The following is a 20,983-nucleotide window of genomic DNA, read 5'->3' as shown; positions in this document are numbered from 1 at the left end:
AGATAAAGGTGGGGGCTTCCCTGGTGGCGCAGTGATTGAGAATCTGCCTGCCAATGCAGGAGACACGGGTTCGAGCCCTGGTCTGGGAAGATCCCACATGCCACGGAGCAACTAGAGCCCGTGTGCCACAACTACTGAGCCTGCGCATCTGGAGCCTGTGCTCTGCAATAAGAGAGGCCGCGATAGTGAGAGGCCCGCGCACCGCAAGGAAGAGTGGCCCCCTTTTGCTGCAACTAGAGAAAGCCCTCGCACAGAAACGAAGACCCAACATAGCCAAAAATAAATTCATTAATTCATTAATTTAAAAAAAAAAGGAAAAAAAGATGAAGATGTGAATTATTATTATTATTATTATTATTATTATTTTGCAGTACGCGGGCCTCTCACTGTTGTGGCCTCCCCCATTGCGGAGCACAGGCTCTGGACGCGCAGGCCCAGCAGCCATGGCTCACGGGCCCAGCCACTCCGCGGCATGTGGGATCCTCCCGGACCGGGGCACGAACCCATGTCCCCTGCATCGGCAGGCGGACCCCCAACCACTGCGCCACCAGGGAAGCCCAAGGTGTAAATTATTTATTATTGGCTTGGAGACTTTGCTATTGCTACTTTTCTTTCCCCCAAAGCAGTGGCTTTCAAACTTTAAGAGAAACACACAATGAGAAATCCATTTTATAAACATGACCTAATGCACACATACATACATAATTTAAAACTCCATAAAGCAAAACGTAACTTTACCAAGTGCCATGCACTGATATTTCCACACTAGACCATTTCATTTTTTAAAAAGTGTAGTTGTGACTAAATAGATTTCCTTGCTTACAAATGGGACCTCCACCAATGGATGGACCACACCATCCCTTTGAATAACACTGCCCTAAACCATAATCATTCTTCAAGGCTTTACTCAAGATGAGCCAATAAAACTTCATTGACCACTCTGAGCTCTTTTGAAATTCCTATAATTTATTAGTCATATTGTATTTTCTGTACTACCCACGCTTAACTTGATATGTAAGGTCCTCTAGGGTAAGGTTCTGTCTTTTATCTCTCACTTGCTAAATTCAGAGTATTTAATAAATCCATTGCTCAATATCCGGTCACTGTGTTTCTAAATCTCACAATTGTCAACATGCATTCCTTTTGTTTGGATTTTCTTTGAGGTGGGGCAAGGAAAAATGGTTTAATAATCCATCCACATATTACACTTAATTTCAAACTGGAAAAGTGCACAAAGCAGTCCCAACTCTACACGAGTGTGTAGTATTAAAGCAAACCAAATTATCAAAATATAATTTTTCTAACAGCTTTCATTACTATGCAGCACACGAAATACTTCTCTTGACATAGCCTTAAAAAAAGTAATAGAACAAAGTTCTCACGACTAAAATATTTTGGGAATTGGTAAATGGGGAAGTGTTCTGTAGGAACTGCATTTTTCACAACTCACTGCAACTGCACCTTGACAGTTTGTTTCGAGAACCGCGTCCCACTTTAGTGGTCCGGGTCAGTCTCACGGAGCGGGGTCCTGGTCTTCCATCCCGTCTCTCCGGAAAAGGGCGACACCACCGACCACTGGAGACGCTGAGGCGGGACTTTCCGTCTAACCCCGTACCGCGGTCCTCCCAGCCCATTACCTTTGCCAGAGGGGCCCGCGCTAAGCCAGGTCCTAGCAACGGCCTTAGCAACGGCTGGGCTCCTCCCTCCGGTGTCGCCCGGAAAGCGCTCCGCCGCGCCCGGCGGGACAAGGGCCGGGCGCGCGCAGCGGTCCTGGGCGGAGCGGAAGACGCGTGGAGCCGTGCGAGGATCCGCGGGTTGTGCAGGTGTGATTCCCACCGAGATCCCTCGTTTGGGTCTCCGCGCCTCTGTGGGGACCAGCCGTCTGGCCGGAGCCCGGCAGCTGCGGGAGTGGACGCTCCTTGGCCGGGCCCTGCCGGAGGTCGTGCCGGGTGTCGCTTTGTGAGCGGGGACCTGGTTTCTGCGCGGGCGCTTGCATTAAGATCTTTCGGGCCCTCTGGGAAAAGGGTGTCCAAATTTTCCCTTAAAAAAATTTGTTTTCAGTGCATTCCACCCCAAGAGAAGTCTGTCCAGGCAAAGTTAGTCCCCTAGGAACCCTATTCTTTATTTTTTAGTGTTTAGAGTGGTTTTGGGGCATTGGTTATCAGGGAAGGAGAAACTTAGTACAGACATAGTGTGCCATGCAATGTATTTAAAATATTAAGGTTATGATTACATAATAAGCAAAGAGACTGTTCCTTATGTCTGAATTATTTGGGGGGAATGTAGGATAAGTCAGGAAGTATACTAACATTGCAAGCTGCCAATTCCACGAAGTTGGATGATAAAATCGCTGCTTGACTCAAAACCACAATATTTTAAGAATTACTTCTGTCGGAACCCCAATGTACCATGAAAAACTAAGGCAAGATGGTCTGTCTACCACATGTTGGGTGGTGTGTGTGGAGGGTGCTGTTAACCTGTATGAAAAAGTTGGTACCTTGGGTTTTTAAACATGGATGTTGGACCTGTACATATGTGACCAGGTTCTTTAAAATAGGGGAGAAAAAATTGAAGTAGGTTTTATCTAGTACTGAATTGGTCCAAAGTACAGAATAGGGGAGTTTTATATAATGTTCCATTGGGAAGTGAGTCAACTTGTAGCTAGGAGCCTTTTCCATTTTTATTTTAGAAAAACAAAAAAAATCTGCCAGGCTGCTAATTCTGCCATGCTGCAGATGGCCCATAAAGGTTTGTCAGATACTTCAGTAGCAGGTGCATAGTGGATACTTCTTTTTCAGAATGGTTTTGATTTAGTTAACAAGTATTTGTTGAATTCCTCATGCTGCCCTAAGACACAGGAATAGGACAGATCCGTAAAGAATTCTGCTGTTGGAGAGGTGACTGCTAGGAGGGATAGTTTCACTAAAAGGTAACTCCAAATTAAAGTACATTTTTCCAGTTAAGTATGTGAAACTAGTAATAAGTGCATGAAAGTAAAGAGGTGTAAGAGATTGCCATGGGCCATCTAGAATCCTGACTTTGAGACTAAAAATAGAGGATTATGTGCAAGGTAGAATTGATTCAACTTGATTGAGTAATTAAGTTGGGGGGTAAAGACGGTAGAAGGAGAAAAAATTAATTTGTTTTCAACCCAGGTTGCAGAATGATGGGTGAACCATCAAGGTAAAAATATTTGTTAATTTCTTAGGAATAAAGTTTTTTTATGTTTTCTCAGTAACCCCCACCACTTCACTTGTATTTCCCACACATATTTATGTTAACAAGTATGTTTTGAAAGTTTTGAATCATCATGTTTGCAACAAATGATTTGTACATATTAGAGACAGGCTGTTGATTAGGTCAAGAGAGATATCCTGGTCGTATGGTTTTAGAGACCTTTGGAGGGAGCCACCCCTAACGTGGAACTGCCCGCCTCTTCTGTGTAGCCACCTCAGCCATAGGTGAGAGTGTGTAGGCAGGGCAAGGCGGGGAGCCATCGGCATTTCCCTTTCACTGTCTGAAGGTATTTTGTGTTGTCTGATTTTTGTAGAGGAAGGACATTTTATATAAGGCTTTGCTGATACTCATTTAGTTATATGGATGGAAGTCCAAGTGAAATATAGAGGGATATTTCTTTTTTTTTTTTTTTTTTTTTTTTTTGCGGTACGCGGGCCTCTCACTGTTGTGGCCTCTCCCGTTGCGGAGCACAGGCTCTGGACCCACAGGCTCAGCGGCCATGGCTCACGGGCCCAGCCGCTCCGCGGCATGTGGGATCCTCCCGGACCGGGGCACGAACCCGTGTCCCCTGCATCGGCAGGCGGACTCTCAACGACTGTGCCACCAGGGAAGCCCAGGGGGATATTTCTGAGGCATCTCAGGAGGAGTGCACTTTGGGGCTCTAGAAAAACTCACCAGCAGTATTTCATTGAATGTCAGGCAACCACATTGACTTTCACGACACCCTTGGGGACTGCATACTTCCCCAGTAGGCCTGGTATGGCAGCACATGCAAACCCCTACATAGCTACTGGAATATCCAGAGAAATGGAGTCAGGTTGAATTAGACCACTCCAATTTCTTTTTTAGGTTGAGCCCATGACCTGGATAACTCAAGACTTAGCCTAAAAATGTTTTTAAGAACCTCAGACAACACCAGAACAACCCAAACCAAGAGGATTTAGGTACCAATTAACTTCCTAAGTGTGGTGATGAGACCTCTGTTGGCTTGTGAGAGTTGACCTTTTTTTGGCCAACAAAGGGTTTGTAGCTCCGATTTCTGGAGACTAATAGGATCTCTTCCCAGTCTTTTAAGGCTGCTCCTGTCCTTAGAATGAATTTTTGATCTTAGGCAAAATTTCTTTACCCAGATTTGTAGATGGACTCTAGAAATCTGCAAACCACCTGAAATTGCGTGCAAAATATTGTGTCTGTAAGTACATTTTCCTAGAGATAAGGTCGAAGACTGTCATGCAATGTTAAAAGGATCTGAGCCTCAAGAAAAGGTGGCAGCTTAATGTCCTGCACTTTCTCAGTCATTGAGGGCATACTGACAAAGATAAAAGCCATTTTTAGGTAGATGATTTGGAGTGGAGGTCAGATAATGTTTTCCATTTGTGAGGCAAGAAGAAGGGATTGGATCATCATTTTCAAATATCACTTTCTCTGAGCCACCCAAAATGTGAACCTGTACCTAATCAGTACACGTCAAAAATATTTATTGTATTTTGGCTTTCCCCTTGGGTAAGTTTGGCAAGTATATTTTACTTTTCCTTCAATGACTAGCATCTTTTTTTCTTTGTACTTCTTTATTTGGGTCTCAAGCTCCCTGGGATTTACAATCTATAAAAAGCTCCTGATGACTAATTAAATTAGTATCACTAACTTCTTGTTAGTAAATTATGTTGTATATTATGTTCCACTGGACTCTGTTCACTTTCTATTTGGGAGAGCACAGAAAGTTTTCTGTTGCAGTCACAGCGTTTCTCCTGTCAGTGTTTGTACTCAAAGTGCCTGGAGTCTCATAGTTAAACACCACAATGCCATAAGGCTTTAGAATATGAGAACCATTTTACAGCTTTGGAATGCATATCAAATCAAACGGGCCCCAGTCTCTTTTCTCCCTCGAAGTATATTGTGCTTACAAAATATTTGAATAGCAGTTTTGGCAACCATCATCCTTTTTTGAAGGAAATATTTAAGTGGGAAAATTACTATTTTACCTCTAGAACTGAAGAATCTGAATGGTATATATTTTTGAAAACCAGTGTGAATTCTTAGAGTGGGTGAACATTGATGTTACTCTGTAAAATTCTAACATTTATGAGATTACACTTTAATCTTTATATATATGCATATATCTTTATATATAGTCATGTATTTCACCTTTCGGGATATTTTACAAGTTATAATTGGTAATGAATGCCTCTCATTTTAATGGATGTTTAGTTATATTTTTATGTGTTTTAATTTATGTTGGAGAAGACTACATCTTTTAGAACATAACCAACTAAATTTTACTGATTTCACTGGAACCTTGGATTTTCATTAGCGTTCAGACTGAGATCTGATATCACGTAATATTAATTGAAAGTCAGAGCTTACAGGGTTGAATACTCTCCTGGTTGATACTAACACTAAAACATTACATTCCTAATATTAAACAAAATTACTGTTTCTGGAACAAAAATAGTCACTGAAAAATAGATCGTTCATACCTAAACTTTATATTTGAAATAATTTTTCTAGGCAAGAGCCTTCCTATTTTTATGGAGGGAATAGCTTAAAAGGGTAATTTATTGTTTTGAATTTATTGCTTTTTAATTTTGTATTTTAAAGCATGCTAATTTAGTGGTTTAAAAAACTTATTAACGTTTGTTAATAAATACTAAAAACAGCACACAGTTGTGAATTAAATTGAGTAATTTTTTTGGTAGAAACAGTGAGTAAAATGTTTTCTGTTTTTTATTTTGCCCCCCACTTTTTTTTTCAGTGCATCTATGATATGTGTTTTAGAAATAAAAGTTAAACTTTGGTTTGAATGAAAAATGTCTCTCAATACACCTATATTTCTCAAAGAAAGGGGAGAAGATAATTCAAAATTTGTGGAAATACAACAGTCACAAACTACATCCATAGCTTCAGAATATCCTCTTCAAAACTTATGCTTAGCATCTCAAGAAGTTCTTCAAAAAGCTCAGCAAAATGGAAGATCAAAATGTCTCAAGTGTGGTGGTTCAAGAATGTTCTACTGCTATACATGTTACGTCCCAGTTGAGAATGTACCTATTGAACAGATACCACGTGTGAAGGTTGGTGAGAAATTTAATTGTTTGGAAGTAGGAAAATAGATTTTAAAAACATGTCTCATATATACCTACTCTAATATAACTGATAAGCTTGATAATTGATATTATTATGAAAATGAATTTTATTAATAGAAAGTTTAATCCTGTAGATTGGTAAACCTATATTTTTTTTCCTCGTCTCTAGAAAAAAAGGCACACATTGCCAAAACACTTGCATCTGAGATGAATGCTCTTGTTTTTAATGAAATCAGTTACTTTTTAAAATTAATGATTATAATTCATTTACTACATAGAATAAAACGTGGTATAAACTTGAATACTACAAGAGACAAGTTTACAGACTACATGAAGGAGCCTCAAAAACTACTTCAAGGGCCTTGGACTGCCCTTTGAGAAAACATATCCTGAAGGAACTAGGGTTGATTTTTGCTTAGGCAAAATCATGAGTTTAGCCCCATCCTGTACGTGGAGATGGAGCACATGTCAGTGACCAAAACTAAAAACTAAAATTGAAAGACTAAGACCTACTCATTGGGCTGTGTTACAATTGTTGTGATTTAAAGCCAGATTTAAAAAATTAATTTGAATCGATTGCTCACCTTATACTTGTTGCTTACCAAGACTATTTTTGAGTAGATAAAAGGTCTGTAGACCATCATGTCTATGTAATCAAAAAATTTATTATGTGTATGTTAACTTGCCTAACAGTGACCCGAACTTTAGGAGTAAATCAAGTAGTGTATGAAATTTGACTGCTGCCTGTTAGGACTTTAAAGAGACCAAATCTACACATGGACTCATTAGAACTTGCCAGTAAGAAAATAAGTTGTAACTATATTTAAAGATATTTAATGTGGTGATTTTAAGGTTCATTTAAATTTTCAAGTAAGAAAAATACTTTAACACTCATATTTTGTTACTTGAATTGTAGTTTAGCCTACATGGCACCTTGGCAAGTCCATGGCCTGCTTAGGGGTCTCAGATCACTCTTATAGGCTATTGGAAAGTTTACTGGCCAAGAATAAGTAAGAATGGAATCCAGTCAGCTTCACAGTTACCTCAGAAAAACTGAGAGCCTGAGGACAATAATTCTTTTTAAGTTGCCATTATCTTATAAGAATATTACATTTTGAAATATAGTTTTGGAGGTATACACAGAATCATTTCATCTTCTATTTATGCCATAGCCACATATAGAAAATATCCCATTAAAAGTTTTATCTTAAGATATATTTTATTCAAAAGGATTGAAGATCAGAATAATAAAAGTTAATAATATATTGGCAGAGCTAATGTTTTCATAGGAATTTAATAATTGAGGATTATTTTTCAAATCAGTGGTCTAATGTCCACTGTTTAATCAAAATGACTCAAAACACTATGCCAAGAGTTTGATCAACTCTAAATGGCCTACTGGACGGTGCAGAGTTTTCTGAACTATTTTATTTTAATTGCCAGAAATAAAATTTTATATGTTAATATAAATACTAAAATACTATTACTATTAGTAGTAATAAAAACTCTACAAAATTTTCTTTCTAATTTCTACTTTATTTTTATTTTTACAAATTGTTTAGCATTTGCTTTTAGATAGCCTGCTTGGGAAGGGAAGGTGACTACATAATGAGTAAGTACCTCCCAAGCTATAAATTTTAGTCTAGGGATTAAATTCATAAATATGTATCTTTTTAATGCAGAGTATAATTTTTTTTAATGTCGTGACAAATGCATAAGCAAAGGTAAAAGGTGCTCTTGGTTTTTTTTAAAAAAAGGAGAAAAAAAATCATAAGATAAAAGAAAGTTTCGGCTCTATTAGAGTCCTAGAATTGAAATGACTGTCTTTGGGAAAGTTGATAATCACATGGAAAAAGGCTTAGGTTTTTCTGCTAATGGCATTTTGATAAATTTGGGCAGAAAGATTTGTGGTAAATCTCTTATAGGAAACATAGATGTTAGAGAACAGATTGATCTTTAAACGTTTGAAAACAACATTTCTACTTGAACTCAGTCTGGTCAACTCTAGTGGTATTACTCTGCACCCTGTCATCATTTAAGATGTGTCTTCCCTTAAAATGTGTGAACTAGAGCACAAACATATATTTACCTATTTTCATGATATGACCCGTGTCTGGGCTTTTGTTTTATCGTATAATTCTCAGGCTTACTCAGGGGGAACTAAATATACCTGGACTGGCACCCAGGAATAATTCTTGAGCACAAATTTGGTATAATTGTTTTATACTTGTAAATGTTAGTCCATAATAGCTAGGTTCATAATTTGTAAAATACATTAATAACATTCAGTCCTGCATTTTTTTTTTTTTTTTTTTTTTTTTTTTTTTTTGCGGTATGCAGGCCTCTCACTGCTGTGGCCTCTCCCGTTGCGGAGCACAGGCTCCGGACGCGCAGGCTCAGTGGCCATGGCTCACGGGCCTAGCCGCTCCGCGGCATGTGGGATCCTCCCGGACCGGGGCGCGAACCCATGTCCCCTGCATCGGCAGGCGGACTCTCAACCACTGCGCCACCAGGGAAGCCCCCAGTCCTGCATTTTTGATTTAAATGATATCCTTCAGAGATAGCCAGCTGATCAGAAATGTTGGTGATTACCTTTGGAATTTTCAGCTCTACTCATCAGCCGTATTAGAAAGTCAATTTCATTAGTATTAGAATACTTTGTCATGACCTGCTTTCTTTTTCTCCTTTCCTCTTTCCTACCTTACCTGGGCTAAGATAATGCTGCGCTGGTACTGAGAGACCCTGGGGAAAGGGAATGTAGTATCAGCTGGGACTGAGCTTCATGAGGAACGTCTGATGTAGAGTTCAGCCAGAGGTAGACTGATGTAAAATCGTTTGTGAACTGCCTACTTAAGTGGCAAATTTTCTATAGCTAGAAGTTGGTTTGATGATTTGAAGCAATTGGCTCCAACTTATAAATGATCACTAGGCCTAAGTGGGAGGGTAGGAGACATGGGGTTTGAAACCCTAGATTGAAAACTATTTGGGATATTTATGGCCCTTCTAGGGTATATACTGTCCTCTTTCCATATAATCATCCTGAAAGATAAACTATGTACGGTTGGGATCATCTAGTAGCATACAGCAACTGCCCCTTTAAAAAATAGTTCTGGAGTTAATGATACACACAGCATGGATGAATCTCACAATAATTATTCTAAGCGAAAGAAACCAGATGAAAAGAGTACGTACTTTATGATTTCATTTATACAAAATTCTAGAAAATACAAAATAACCTATAGTGGTAGCAGAATAACGGTTGTCTAAGGACTGTGGGTGGTAGTTGATGGGGAAAAGGGGAAGGAGGGAGGCACAGGAAGACTTTTGGGGGTGATGGATTTGTTCATTATCTTCATTGTGGTGATGAGTGCAAAGGTGTAACATGTTAAAACTCATTAGATTGTACACTTTAAATATGTTTAGTTTATTGTATCAATTTTATCTCTTTAATAAAGCTGTTTTAAAAAACAAGAAAAATAGTTTTGTAACTATTTTGTAACCAGGGTAAAATAGCTATGTGCCTCAGGGTAAATGCCTAGATTCTTGCCTTTTAGTATGGGATGGGAGCTGGAAGAGTGCTTATCATAACAAATAAGTCATTTGAACTCTACAGCGAAGAATCCATCTCAGAGAGTTTCATATATATAATGGGGGAGATATGACTTGTCTTTTATTTTCATAATCATGGCTGAATGCAGGACTTGTACAAGCATTATACAGAAAACTAAACCAAACAAGTCAGTGAAATAATAGAAAAATCTAACTCAAGAAATTTGCAGATAATATTATTTTTGCATAGAGACAGGACATAGTTCATAGTAATTAAATAATGAAACCTTAAGGAAAATAGGCAAAATGATTTTGAAGAGAGTTATTTCTTATATAAAGAGTGTACCTCCTAGAACCATTCTGTTACTGTTTTTTCCAGTTAATAATTAATTTCACTTGTGCTGTTAATTATGCTGAGAATCATGATGTTAAAATAAAAGATAATACCTTTGACCTCAGATGATGTTTAAGGAACAAAATTTTAGCTTGAGTTTTAGATCTAAAGCTTTTGTCCAAACTTATGTTTCCTTTTAATATATTGTAAAATTAATAGACCTAAAAGTTTATAGGAATTATAAAAAATGTTCTTGGCACAGATATTGAAATGCAAAGAATATGACTCAGTGCCAATGTGATTTAAATGAAAGTGACATTGGAACATTGCTATAAGAGAAGATTCTATGTTAAATGAATTGAAAATAGTTGTTCTAGTACATGATTAACAATATTGAGGAATAAATTTGTGTTTCCTTTATGACTGTTACCATTCTTAGTATTTGTTCTAGAAAAGTATGACTTTTCAATCCATAAGTGTATTTATGGGATCTTAGTGTGAGCTTGCTATTTAAGCTTTAAAGACAATTTTTGTTAACGTAAAAATTAGAATTTTTATATTTGTTTTGTTCATTTGTCTTTTTTCTTTAAATTTTAGCTTCCATTGAAGATTGACATCATTAAACATCCAAATGAAACAGATGGCAAAAGCACTGCTATACATGCAAAACTCTTAGCACCTGAATTTGTGAATATTTATACATATCCTTGTATTCCAGAATATGAAGAAAAGGACCATGAAGTAGGCAGCTTATTTTTTTTTTACAACTTTTCACATTGAATCAAAAAATGAATTTTAAACCCCATTGCCTTTCTGAACTTACTTGAACATAATTTAATATTTTGTTTAGTGATCTAGGGTTAAATCTTATATAGCACTAAACAATGCACAGTTTACTTCATCATTGTCTTCAAAGATCAAATGATCCTAGGTGTTGAGCTTTTTTAAGTCTGTCTTTCTACTTTTTATTGTTTGTCTGCATTATTTCTTCAGGTTTTTACTCTTTGCCAGTACTACTAGGCCTGCTTTTACTTTTCTCCCGTCTCCATTTTCCTGCCTATACTACACATAGATAGTCTAATTTGATACAAACTGAGAAACCAGATTACAAATGTTGTTGGAATTTCTCCAGAAGATGAAGGGACAGACTAAGGTAGAAGGATTTTTAGAAATTCTCTCTAAATTAAGAGCATTAGTACGTGGCCTTTGTAATATTTCTTTTGACTACTCAGAGGCCTTTCTTGCTCATTTCTAGATTCTTAATTGGTTTTCACATAGTTGAAATGGTCACGTTAGTGACAACTGGTCTTGTTGAAAAGTGTTGTTGCAATAGATCTCAAAAAACTAGGGCCTGAATACTTCTGAAAGAAGCACATAAACCCTTTTAAGTCTCTTGGGGGAACATTTGTTGGTATGGTTAATTTAGAAGCAAAACTAAAAATATATTCATTTGTTCAAGAAAGAACTTGGTAAGTTTTTCCTTTCCTATCAATATATTTATATTTTTTGGTTGAGTTTATAGAAAGTTGTGTTTGTAAATAATATATGAGTTTCGGATCTAGGAATATATTTGTATTTCCTTCTCTGGTCAGCTAGGTTATCATCTATGTCAGTTAAATAGAACACAGTGCTAGGTAATATAAAAAGATGTGACATGCTTATAGTCCAAGAAAACTGAAAAGCCCTGGACTTTGCTTATTGGGTATGGGGGAAATGTAGGCATGCATCGTGAATGTCTGAAAAACTTTTATAATGTCGAAGTTTATAAATTCAAGATTTTAAAGTTTATTTTAATATTTATTATTTCATATTAAAAATGATACATATTCACTCAAGAAAACTTGGGAAATAGAGAAACGTATGGAGGATAACATCTGTGATTCTATCAACATTTGTTCATTTAACAGATATTTACTGGGTGCCTGCTTTGTGGCAGGAGTTTTTATACTTTGGATATATACTACAGTATATAAGGTCTCAGTAAAAACATGCTGAAAGAAAGGAGGTGCCATAATTTACTGAATTATTCCTTGAAAGTTAGATTTCTTTAGTTTTAGTTTTTCACTGTAATAAATATACTTTAACAAATATTCTGGGTATTGTGAGTATGTGTGTGTTTAGAATTATTTTATTAAGATAAATTCCCATATGTGAAATTATTTGACCAAAGGGTATGAACATTTCAAGACTCTTGACTTAAATTGCCAAATTGCTTTCAAAAAGAGTTATACTATTTAAACCTGATGTCAGTAATGGCTGTAAAGGCCTATTACACCATTTCCTCACCAGCATTGGCTGTATCATTTGTTTTATCGTTGCTTATTATATAGGTGAAAATGGTATTTACTTATTGAGCACTTTTCAATGGTTCTTTTACAAAGTACCCCATACTTTGCCTTTTATCTTATGAAATATTATAGATTTTAGTTTTTTGATTTAAGGTACAATTAACTGAGCTTCTCTCAATAGGTGAATAACTTATTTTGAAGTACAGAAATAATTCTAGGTAGTATATTATGATTATAAATTACTAGGGAAGAGCCAAAATCTTTACCATATATATTAAAGAGGCACATATAATAGAAACTAATGCTTGTTTCTCAGATACTCAACGTATTTTTTCCTCTTAAAGTTTTAAGTCTGAATTTATTAATTTTGAAGATCATAATAGCACACTACTAACTTAAGCTTCTTTGCTTTAGGTTGCACTTGTTTTTCCTGGACCTAAGTCTGTTTCAGTAAAAGAAATTTCTTTTCATCTCCAAGAAAAGATTCAAAATAATGTTGGAGGCAAAAATGATGACCTTGACAAGCCATTCATTAAACGCAAGAAAACTGAAGAACAGGATTTGAATGACAGCAAGCGCAAAGACACAACACTGAAAAAAATTGTATTCATAGATAGCACCTGGAACCAAACAAACAAAATAGTCACTGATGAGAGACTGCAAGGTAAGAAAAAAAATGTTGCATGTTTTTGATTGTTCCGTCCCCCAACTTTCATTTCAAAGAACTTCAAACCTACAGATATATTGCAAGAAGAGTTGCATTGAATACACATACATTTTGCCACATTTGCTTTATTTTTCCTCCTCTATTATATGTATGTTTGTGTACTTAGATATCATATATGTTTTTGGTTGAACTATTTGAAAGTAAGTTGCAGGCTTTGCAATACATCACCCTTAAATACCTAAGTGTACAACTTTTAAGAATAATTGCATAATCACTATACCATTATCACTAAGAAAATTAACAAAAGTTCTGTGATATCTAATATGCAGTCCATATTCATATTTCCCTAATTAACGCCAAAATATCAGTTGTAGCTCTTTTCCTCTGATGCAGCATGTAAACTCAAATTGCATTTGGTTATTATGTCTCTTTAGTCTCTTTTAATGTAGAACAGTCCCCTGTTTTTGTTTTTCATGACTTAGACTTGTGTGAAGAGGATAGATCAATTGTCTGAATGTTTCAATATTAGATTCAGTTTAAATATTTTTGCAAGGATACTTCAGATAAGGATAAATACAGGGTTGTCCATGACAATTCCAGTTTATATCTATTGTTTTGATATAATTATTAATAGCATCCCCTTTCACTCTCGGAAATGAAGCTGTTTGGCTGATTAATTATATGGTTACCCTATTCATAGCTCAGGCTGTATACATCAGATCAGGAGGATATAATGTAAGTTGTTCCATTACTGCTGATAACTTTAATTCCTTGATTAAAGTGGTGATTGCCAAATTTCTCCATTATAAAGGTTATTTTCTTCATTGAAATTAGTAGTAGTCTGTGGGGTGATGCTTTAAGACGGTGAACTATTTCCCAACTGCTTTTTACTGAGTGGTTTTAGTATTTATTGATGACTGTTGCCTAAATCAGTAATTACATTAAGGATTACAAAATGATGAAATTTTAATATTATTATTTCTTCTACATTTGTTAGCTGGCATTCTTATGTGAAGAAGAGCTTTTCTTTTTTCCCTCTCTTCTTTTTTTCTCTCTGTCTCCCAACCCCTTTTTGAGATCACTGTGGTCTTATGGATTTCCTTTTAATTCAGTGTATTATAATGTATCATGATTGTATTCTTTTTGATGCCCAGATTGTCTAAAATTTTGCTATTGGGAGCCCTTCAAGTCCTTCGTGGCATGGCCTCATTAGTCTTTCTGTTACAACAGGATGTCCCAAGTTCACTTGTACTTTTTTCCTGCCCCAGACCTAGAATTAATTACTTGAGGGAGCTGTGGTTCTTTTAGTGGGGAATGGTATTAGAAACCAAGATCTGGTAAATTTATTACTGCTTGGATGTCATTGCTTCACTGGACAGAGCCAAAAGAAATAAATAGATATATATTATGAGTTCACATGGATAGTTCCAATTCAGATTTAACATTACTTTCTTTTGTTTTATGTTTGTATCTTTTTCTCTTAGAGTGAAAAGCTTAGTGTCTAATAATAATGGTTTAAAAAAGTTGCTTTACTTGCCCAATAACACAACTAGTAATATGAAGAACGTTACTTGTCTTGTTCCCTTGCACCTTACTCAGTTCTTCGGTCTTTCTCAGTAGTTTCTCTAAAAACTTTAGGTTTATTTCTAGCTCTTTGATGGCTTTATTTGTGTACCATGTATGTTTAGAAAGCAAAAGAGCTACCCATTTGGTATTAGGCAGTTTCCAAAACAGTTTCAAACTGGGAGAGCTTCTCCCAGGCAATTGTTAAAAATATCCATCCTCTAGAAAAGAAAGTTTATGACACTTTTTGGAATCCTGTGATAATTAGTCCCAAGCTAAAGTGAGCAACAATGTTAGATTTACCTAACTTAATTTATATAGTTTATACCTCTTGAAAACAGCACACATGTTAGAAAGATTGCTTTGTCATTCTAATTCTGTGTGCTTGGGTGTATGTGTGTGTGACAGATAGGCAGAGAGATAGAGACAAAGAAATGTGTGTGTGTGTGTGTGTGTGTGTGTGTGTGTGTGTGTGTGTGTGTGTGTATGAGAGAGAGATAGAAACAGAGAAAGATGACCAAGCATAAGATTTGCAGCATTGTTGCTAATGTTTAATAGATGAAACCCTAAAGTCCCGCTCTTTGGAGTACTGCCTGCCACGTTACCTTGGATGGTTACAGCAGCAAGTTACTCCTCAGTTTGAAGATTTTCCTGAGCCTTTTCTTTAAATTACTTTATATGGTAATTGAAAAGGTCAAGTGAAGAACATAAGTGATAACACTTGAAAAAATTGTAAAAGGAACTATTGAGGTACAATTCAAATATGTTTTCAGCCATTGTGCTTAAGGCTTCAAATCACATTTGTACAAAAAATTTCTATTTCTCAGATCACATAGAAAGTATCATATATTTCAATTCTGTGCTACATCAGAATTTTAAAAGGGATTTCTTAAATCCTTCAAAATCATGTAGTAAATGGATTTCTAGAGTCAGTCTTTTCTGCGTGCCCTATTTCACCCCCTGCCTCTTCTGGCTCCTCATTGCACCACAGGAAATATTTAGGGCTTGGCATATTTATAATCTCTACATATGTGAAATACCAGTTTCCAGATAAGCCAAGTTACTTCCACAAGAAACAGCCCTTTTTTGTTATAAATCATTGCCATTAGGTTTTAAAACGTTTTATTGTTTGATAGGATTAAGCTGAACAAACCAACTCTAAACCTCAGTTTAAACCCTCAAATATAGTGTATTGGAATGTTTGTTTCTGTTATCTTATTATGAATGTTGAGATTAAGAATCCCCTTAACAATGTAACATACTGTTTTGCCAGACTTTACAGACAGAGAGCTGTGGATGTTTTACTGCTGTCAAAATAAAACATTTGAAGTTTGAGTGCCTAATTTAATCATAAAATGTAAGCCCTCAAGTGAAAAATGGCATAACATCCTTGAAGATCCACCATAGAAAGGCTTGGGGGAATGCAGTGGGGAAGGATGGTTTCTTTTTGTTGGAGAAGGCGTCAAAATTGTTAAAACTAGCATTCATCACTTCAATAAGTGGTGCTGGGGAAACTGGAGAGCTACATGTAAAAGAATGAAATTAGAACATCCTCTAACACCGTATACAAAAATAAACTCAAAATGGATTAAAGACTTAAATGTAAGACCAGATACTTTAATAAAGGAAAACATAGGCAGAACACTCTTTGACATAAATCAGAGCAATATTTTTTTGGATCCATCTCCTAAAGCAAAGGAAATAAAAGCAAAAATAAATAAATGGGACCTAATTAAACTTATAAGGTTTTGTACAACAGAGGAAACCATCAACAAAATGAAAAGACAACCTACTAAATAGAAAATATTTGCAAACGATATGACTGATAAGGGAGTGATATCCAACATATATAAACAGCTCATCGAATCAAAAGCGAATAATCTGATTAAAAAATGGACAGAAGAACTGAATAGACATTTTTCCAAAGGGAATACAGATGGCCAACAGACACATGAAGTGATACTAATCATTAGGGAAATACAAATCAAAACCACAATGAGATATCACCTCATACCTGTCAGAATGGCTATCATCAAAAAGAACACAAGTAACAAATGTTGGTGAGGATGTGGAGAAAAGGGAACCCTCGTGCACTGCTAGTGGGAATGTAAATTGGTGCAACCACTATGGAAAACAGTGGAGGTTTCTCAAAAAACTAAAAATTGAACTACCATATGATCCAGCAATTCCACTCCTGGATATATATTTTTTAAAAACTAAAAACACTAATTGAAAGACATATGCACCCCAGTGTTCATAGCAGCATTATTTACAATTGCCAAGATATGGAAGCAACCCAAGTGTCCGTCAACAGATGAATGGATAAAGAATATGTGGCATGTATGTATATATATATACACATAAACACACACAAACATACACACAGAATAGAATACTACTCAGCCATAAAAAAGAACGAAATTTTGCTATTTGCAGTGACATGGATGGACTTGGAGGGCATTATGCTAAGGGAAATAAGGCAGACAGGGAAAGACAAATACTGTATCATATCACTTATATGGGGAATCTAAAAAATACAACAAACTAGTGAATATAACCAAAGAGAAGCAGACTCACAGAGAGGACAAACCGATGGTTACCAGCAGGGAGAAGGAAGTGGGGGAGGGGCAATAGAGGGGTAGGGGAGTAAGAGATACAAACTATTAAGTATAAAATAAGCTACAAGGATATATTGTAAAACACAGGGAATATAGCCAATATTTTATAATAACTATAAATGGAGTATAACCTTTAAAAATTGTGAATCACAATATTGGACACTTGTAACATATAATATCGTATGGCATACTTCAATTAAAAAAAGATTTGCTCTTTGTAGATTAAATTATTATTTAGTTTTGCTTTTTTTGACCTGTATGTGGTTTTCAGGACTCACATTGTAAACTTACTATTTTGTTTCTAAATTTGTAGCTATAGTTTATTCATTTTCACTGCTGTGTAATATCTGATTGTGTGAATATACTACAGTTTACTCAGTCTCCTGTTGGTGACACAACTGAATTATTTCTAGTTTCTGCTGTTACACACAGTGCTACTATGAACATTCTTGCACATGTGCAAGCTTCCTCTAGGAAACGTACCTAGAAGTGGAATTGCTCTGTTGTTACGTATAAGAATGTTTAGTTTTCCAAGACAATGCCACCTGTTTTCCAAAGTGTGGGTATACAAATTTATACTCCCATAATTAATGTGTAAGAGTTCCCATTGATCATAATCCCTTCTACCATTGTCTTGCCAAATGTTTGATTTTTGCCAATAGAGTGGGTATAAAGTGGCATCTCATTGTATTGATAATTTGCCTTTGTCTAATTACTAATTGGATTGAGCATCATTTTGTTTGCTTATTTGGCCATACACATGTCCTGTTCTATGAACTATCTATGTCCATCTTTCTAGTGTTTCGTTTCTCTTTTCTTATTGATTTGTATAAATTCTTTATATATTCTAGAATATAGATAATAATGTTTGAAATATCTTCTTGCAGTTTGTGGCTCCTCTTTTAAATTTCTTTATCTTTTGAGGAACTGAAATTCTTAGTGTAGAATTTATCAATCTTTCATGTTTACCACTTTTGTGTCTTTTAAGAATCCTCTCTACCCCAAGGTATTTCTAATAATTTGTTGATAGATGTAAAAAATATTTTCTGTGTATGTCAGATGTGTTTCTTCCTTTTCAGTTCTTGTGCATCTAATTAATTTATTATTTTTGTATTACTGTGTTAACTAAGACCTCCAGTGCAGTATTGAATGGAAGCCTTGTGGAGGTCATCCCTGTTGTATTTCAGTCTGATAATCATTGTCTTTTAAATGGCAGGTTTAGTCAGTTTGTATTTGCTGTGAGTATTGGTTTATTTGGACCTATTTCTATCATCTTAATTTTATTTTTATTTATCTTGCTCTTTACTATTTTTTTCTTTTCCTGGCTTTTCTTTGATTGATTGAGTTTTTACTTTTCATATTCCATTTTTTAATATTCCTATTTTGGTTCTTTTAGGGAATTGTACTATGCACATGTAACTTAAAAAAATTCGAAGTCAAATAATATTTTTACCTCTCCTTTTGAACACTGTAAGGCCTTAATACACTTAAGCTTGATTAATCCCCCTCCTAGTTATTGTTATTTTCTTCATTATTTTTTGTTCTGTCTTTTATTTTCAGGCCACAAATTAGATATTATTATTGTTTTTCTTTAATACTGGCATCATTTCTTTGGATTTGCATAGATGTTTACCATTTTCTTTGCTCACCATTCTTATAACTCAGACTGTTTTATCTGAAATACATCTAGAAATTCCTTCCATTGGATCTCCAGTTGGCATATGTTTATTGGCATATTTTTGTTTGTCTATTAATATTTTTCACTCTTGTTCTTTGATATATAGTTCTGCTGGGTAGGTAATTTTAGGTTGCCAGTTATTTCCTCTTGGCACTTTGAAGATTTTATTCCAGAGTCTTCAATATTTTATTGTTCCTAATAAAAAGTCTCCTGTCATTTTGATTATCTTTCTTTTGTATATGATCTGTCTGTTCTCAATGGCTACTTTTAAAATATTCTCTTTAGTCTTGCTCTTTTGCAGTTACACTACTATAAGAAGGATCTCTGCACTGATTTCTTTGTATTTATCCTCCTTGAGATACATTATGTCATGTATCTGTGACTTTGCATTTTTTAAAATAGTTTCTGAAACAGTCATAGGCATTATCTCTTTAAATGCTATCTCTCCTCCATTCTCTTTGCTGTCTCCCGCAGAACTCCTATTAGATATATATTTGATCCTTCATATCTCTTAATATCTTGGTATGTTTTTATATTATTTATTTCTTGTCATTCTCTGCCACATTTCTTAGGTAGCTGTTAGGTTAAAGTGAGGCGTGATAGTAGGAAATCATTGATGACTCAGAGGTTCCTAATCTGGGTCAGTGGGCCAATTTTGATATTACCTTCTTCACTTTTATTTCTCACTTTAAAATAAAATACGATTTTTAGAAAGTATTTGCAAACTAAATATAATGTGAGTCTGAATATTGGTCTAAGGTACGAAAAGTATTCTGGGTTTGTATGTTGACATCTGAGTTGTAAGAGATGAGAGTACTATTGTGTGATTTCATGAGTCATTTCCTCTTTAAATGTACAGGAGCAAGGCATTAGCTCACTGTGTTTATTGAGTCTCTGAAACACAGATGGAGTCTCTGAAACACAGATGTGACAGCTAATGAAATAGCTCTAGGTACTCTGTTCATGAACATATAGCCAAAAAGTGATAATCCAGAAGTAGTTTTAATAGTATTAAGGACCATTAACCTGCCTACCAGGTCTCAGTAAATTTCAGAACAATATTTTAAATGTCAGTTTATCAAGAAAATGAACCTCTTCTGAAAATTGGTGAATTTAGTCCTGTCACAGATGAAAGTCAAAAAAGACACTGGCAAGTAGAAGACAGAAAGAGATGAACATCTTAAATGTTAACTACTTTTAACCCAATTGCTACAGATCCAAGACTTATAGATAACTGTCATGGATAAGATTTCATCCTGTGTTTTGTATTGCTTCCGTATATACCTTAATACATTTGAGAAAATATTCTATTTGGAATTGGGATTGAAGGAATTTAAAGAAAATCCTTAAAGTAATTAAGGGAAATTATTATTGTACCACACCCTGTGGTTAACAGGAAATATTTATACTTCTCTTATTTGTTTTTGGCAGGGTTGCTACAAGTTGAGTTGAAAACAAGAAAAACTTGCTTTTGGCGCCATCAAAAAGGAAAGCCAGATACCTTCCTTTCCACAATTGAAGCCATTTACTACTTTCTGGTAGATTATCATACTGATATTTTAAAAGAGAAATACAAAGGACAATATGATAATCTTTTATTTTTCTACTCTTTTATGCACCAGTTGGTAAAGAATGCCAAATGCCCTGGAGACAAGGAAACAAGAAAACTTACCCATTAGTTTTTAGGAAGTCACTTAATGTAATTTTATTTTGCTAAAATCAATAAAATTATAACTGTGCTTTGTTTATTCCTAGGAAATATTTCTATATAATATCTGTAAGACCACTTGAAAAAATAAGGTTTTATTTATTTTACTTCATATTTTTTTAAATGAAGTTATTTCTAAGGGAGTTTTCAGAGATAGTGTTGACCGAAAAATTCAGTTTGGCATATCTCAATTTTATTACCATATTTTAATATAATAATGTGTTGTATTTATATATATATAATTAGATATAATTAGAT

The 20,983-nt window shown here is 35.3% G+C and overlaps 1 protein-coding gene across 1 annotated transcript; it reads left to right on the top strand.

Annotated features, from left to right (window-relative positions):
- Positions 1–1,728: 1,728 nt before the first annotated feature.
- Positions 1,729–20,696, top strand: DTWD1 (DTW domain containing 1; the record flags this gene model as incomplete). The annotated part of the gene is made up of 6 exons (XM_079699831.1): positions 1,729–1,823; positions 2,853–2,929; positions 5,990–6,308; positions 10,801–10,944; positions 12,906–13,155; positions 20,449–20,696. The coding sequence occupies exons 3-6, from the start codon at positions 6,045–6,047 to the stop codon at positions 20,694–20,696; spliced, it is 906 nt and encodes a 301-aa protein (XP_079555957.1). The 5' UTR covers positions 1,729–1,823; positions 2,853–2,929; positions 5,990–6,044.
- Positions 20,697–20,983: the final 287 nt, after the last annotated feature.

The sequence above is a fragment of the Hyperoodon ampullatus genome, assembly GCF_949752795.1.
Source record: "Hyperoodon ampullatus genome assembly, chromosome: 3".
In the NCBI taxonomy this organism is placed as follows: domain Eukaryota; kingdom Metazoa; phylum Chordata; class Mammalia; order Artiodactyla; family Ziphiidae; genus Hyperoodon; species Hyperoodon ampullatus.
The sequence above is the reverse complement of the archived record's forward strand: the minus strand, read 5'-3'. Positions and strand labels throughout refer to the sequence as shown.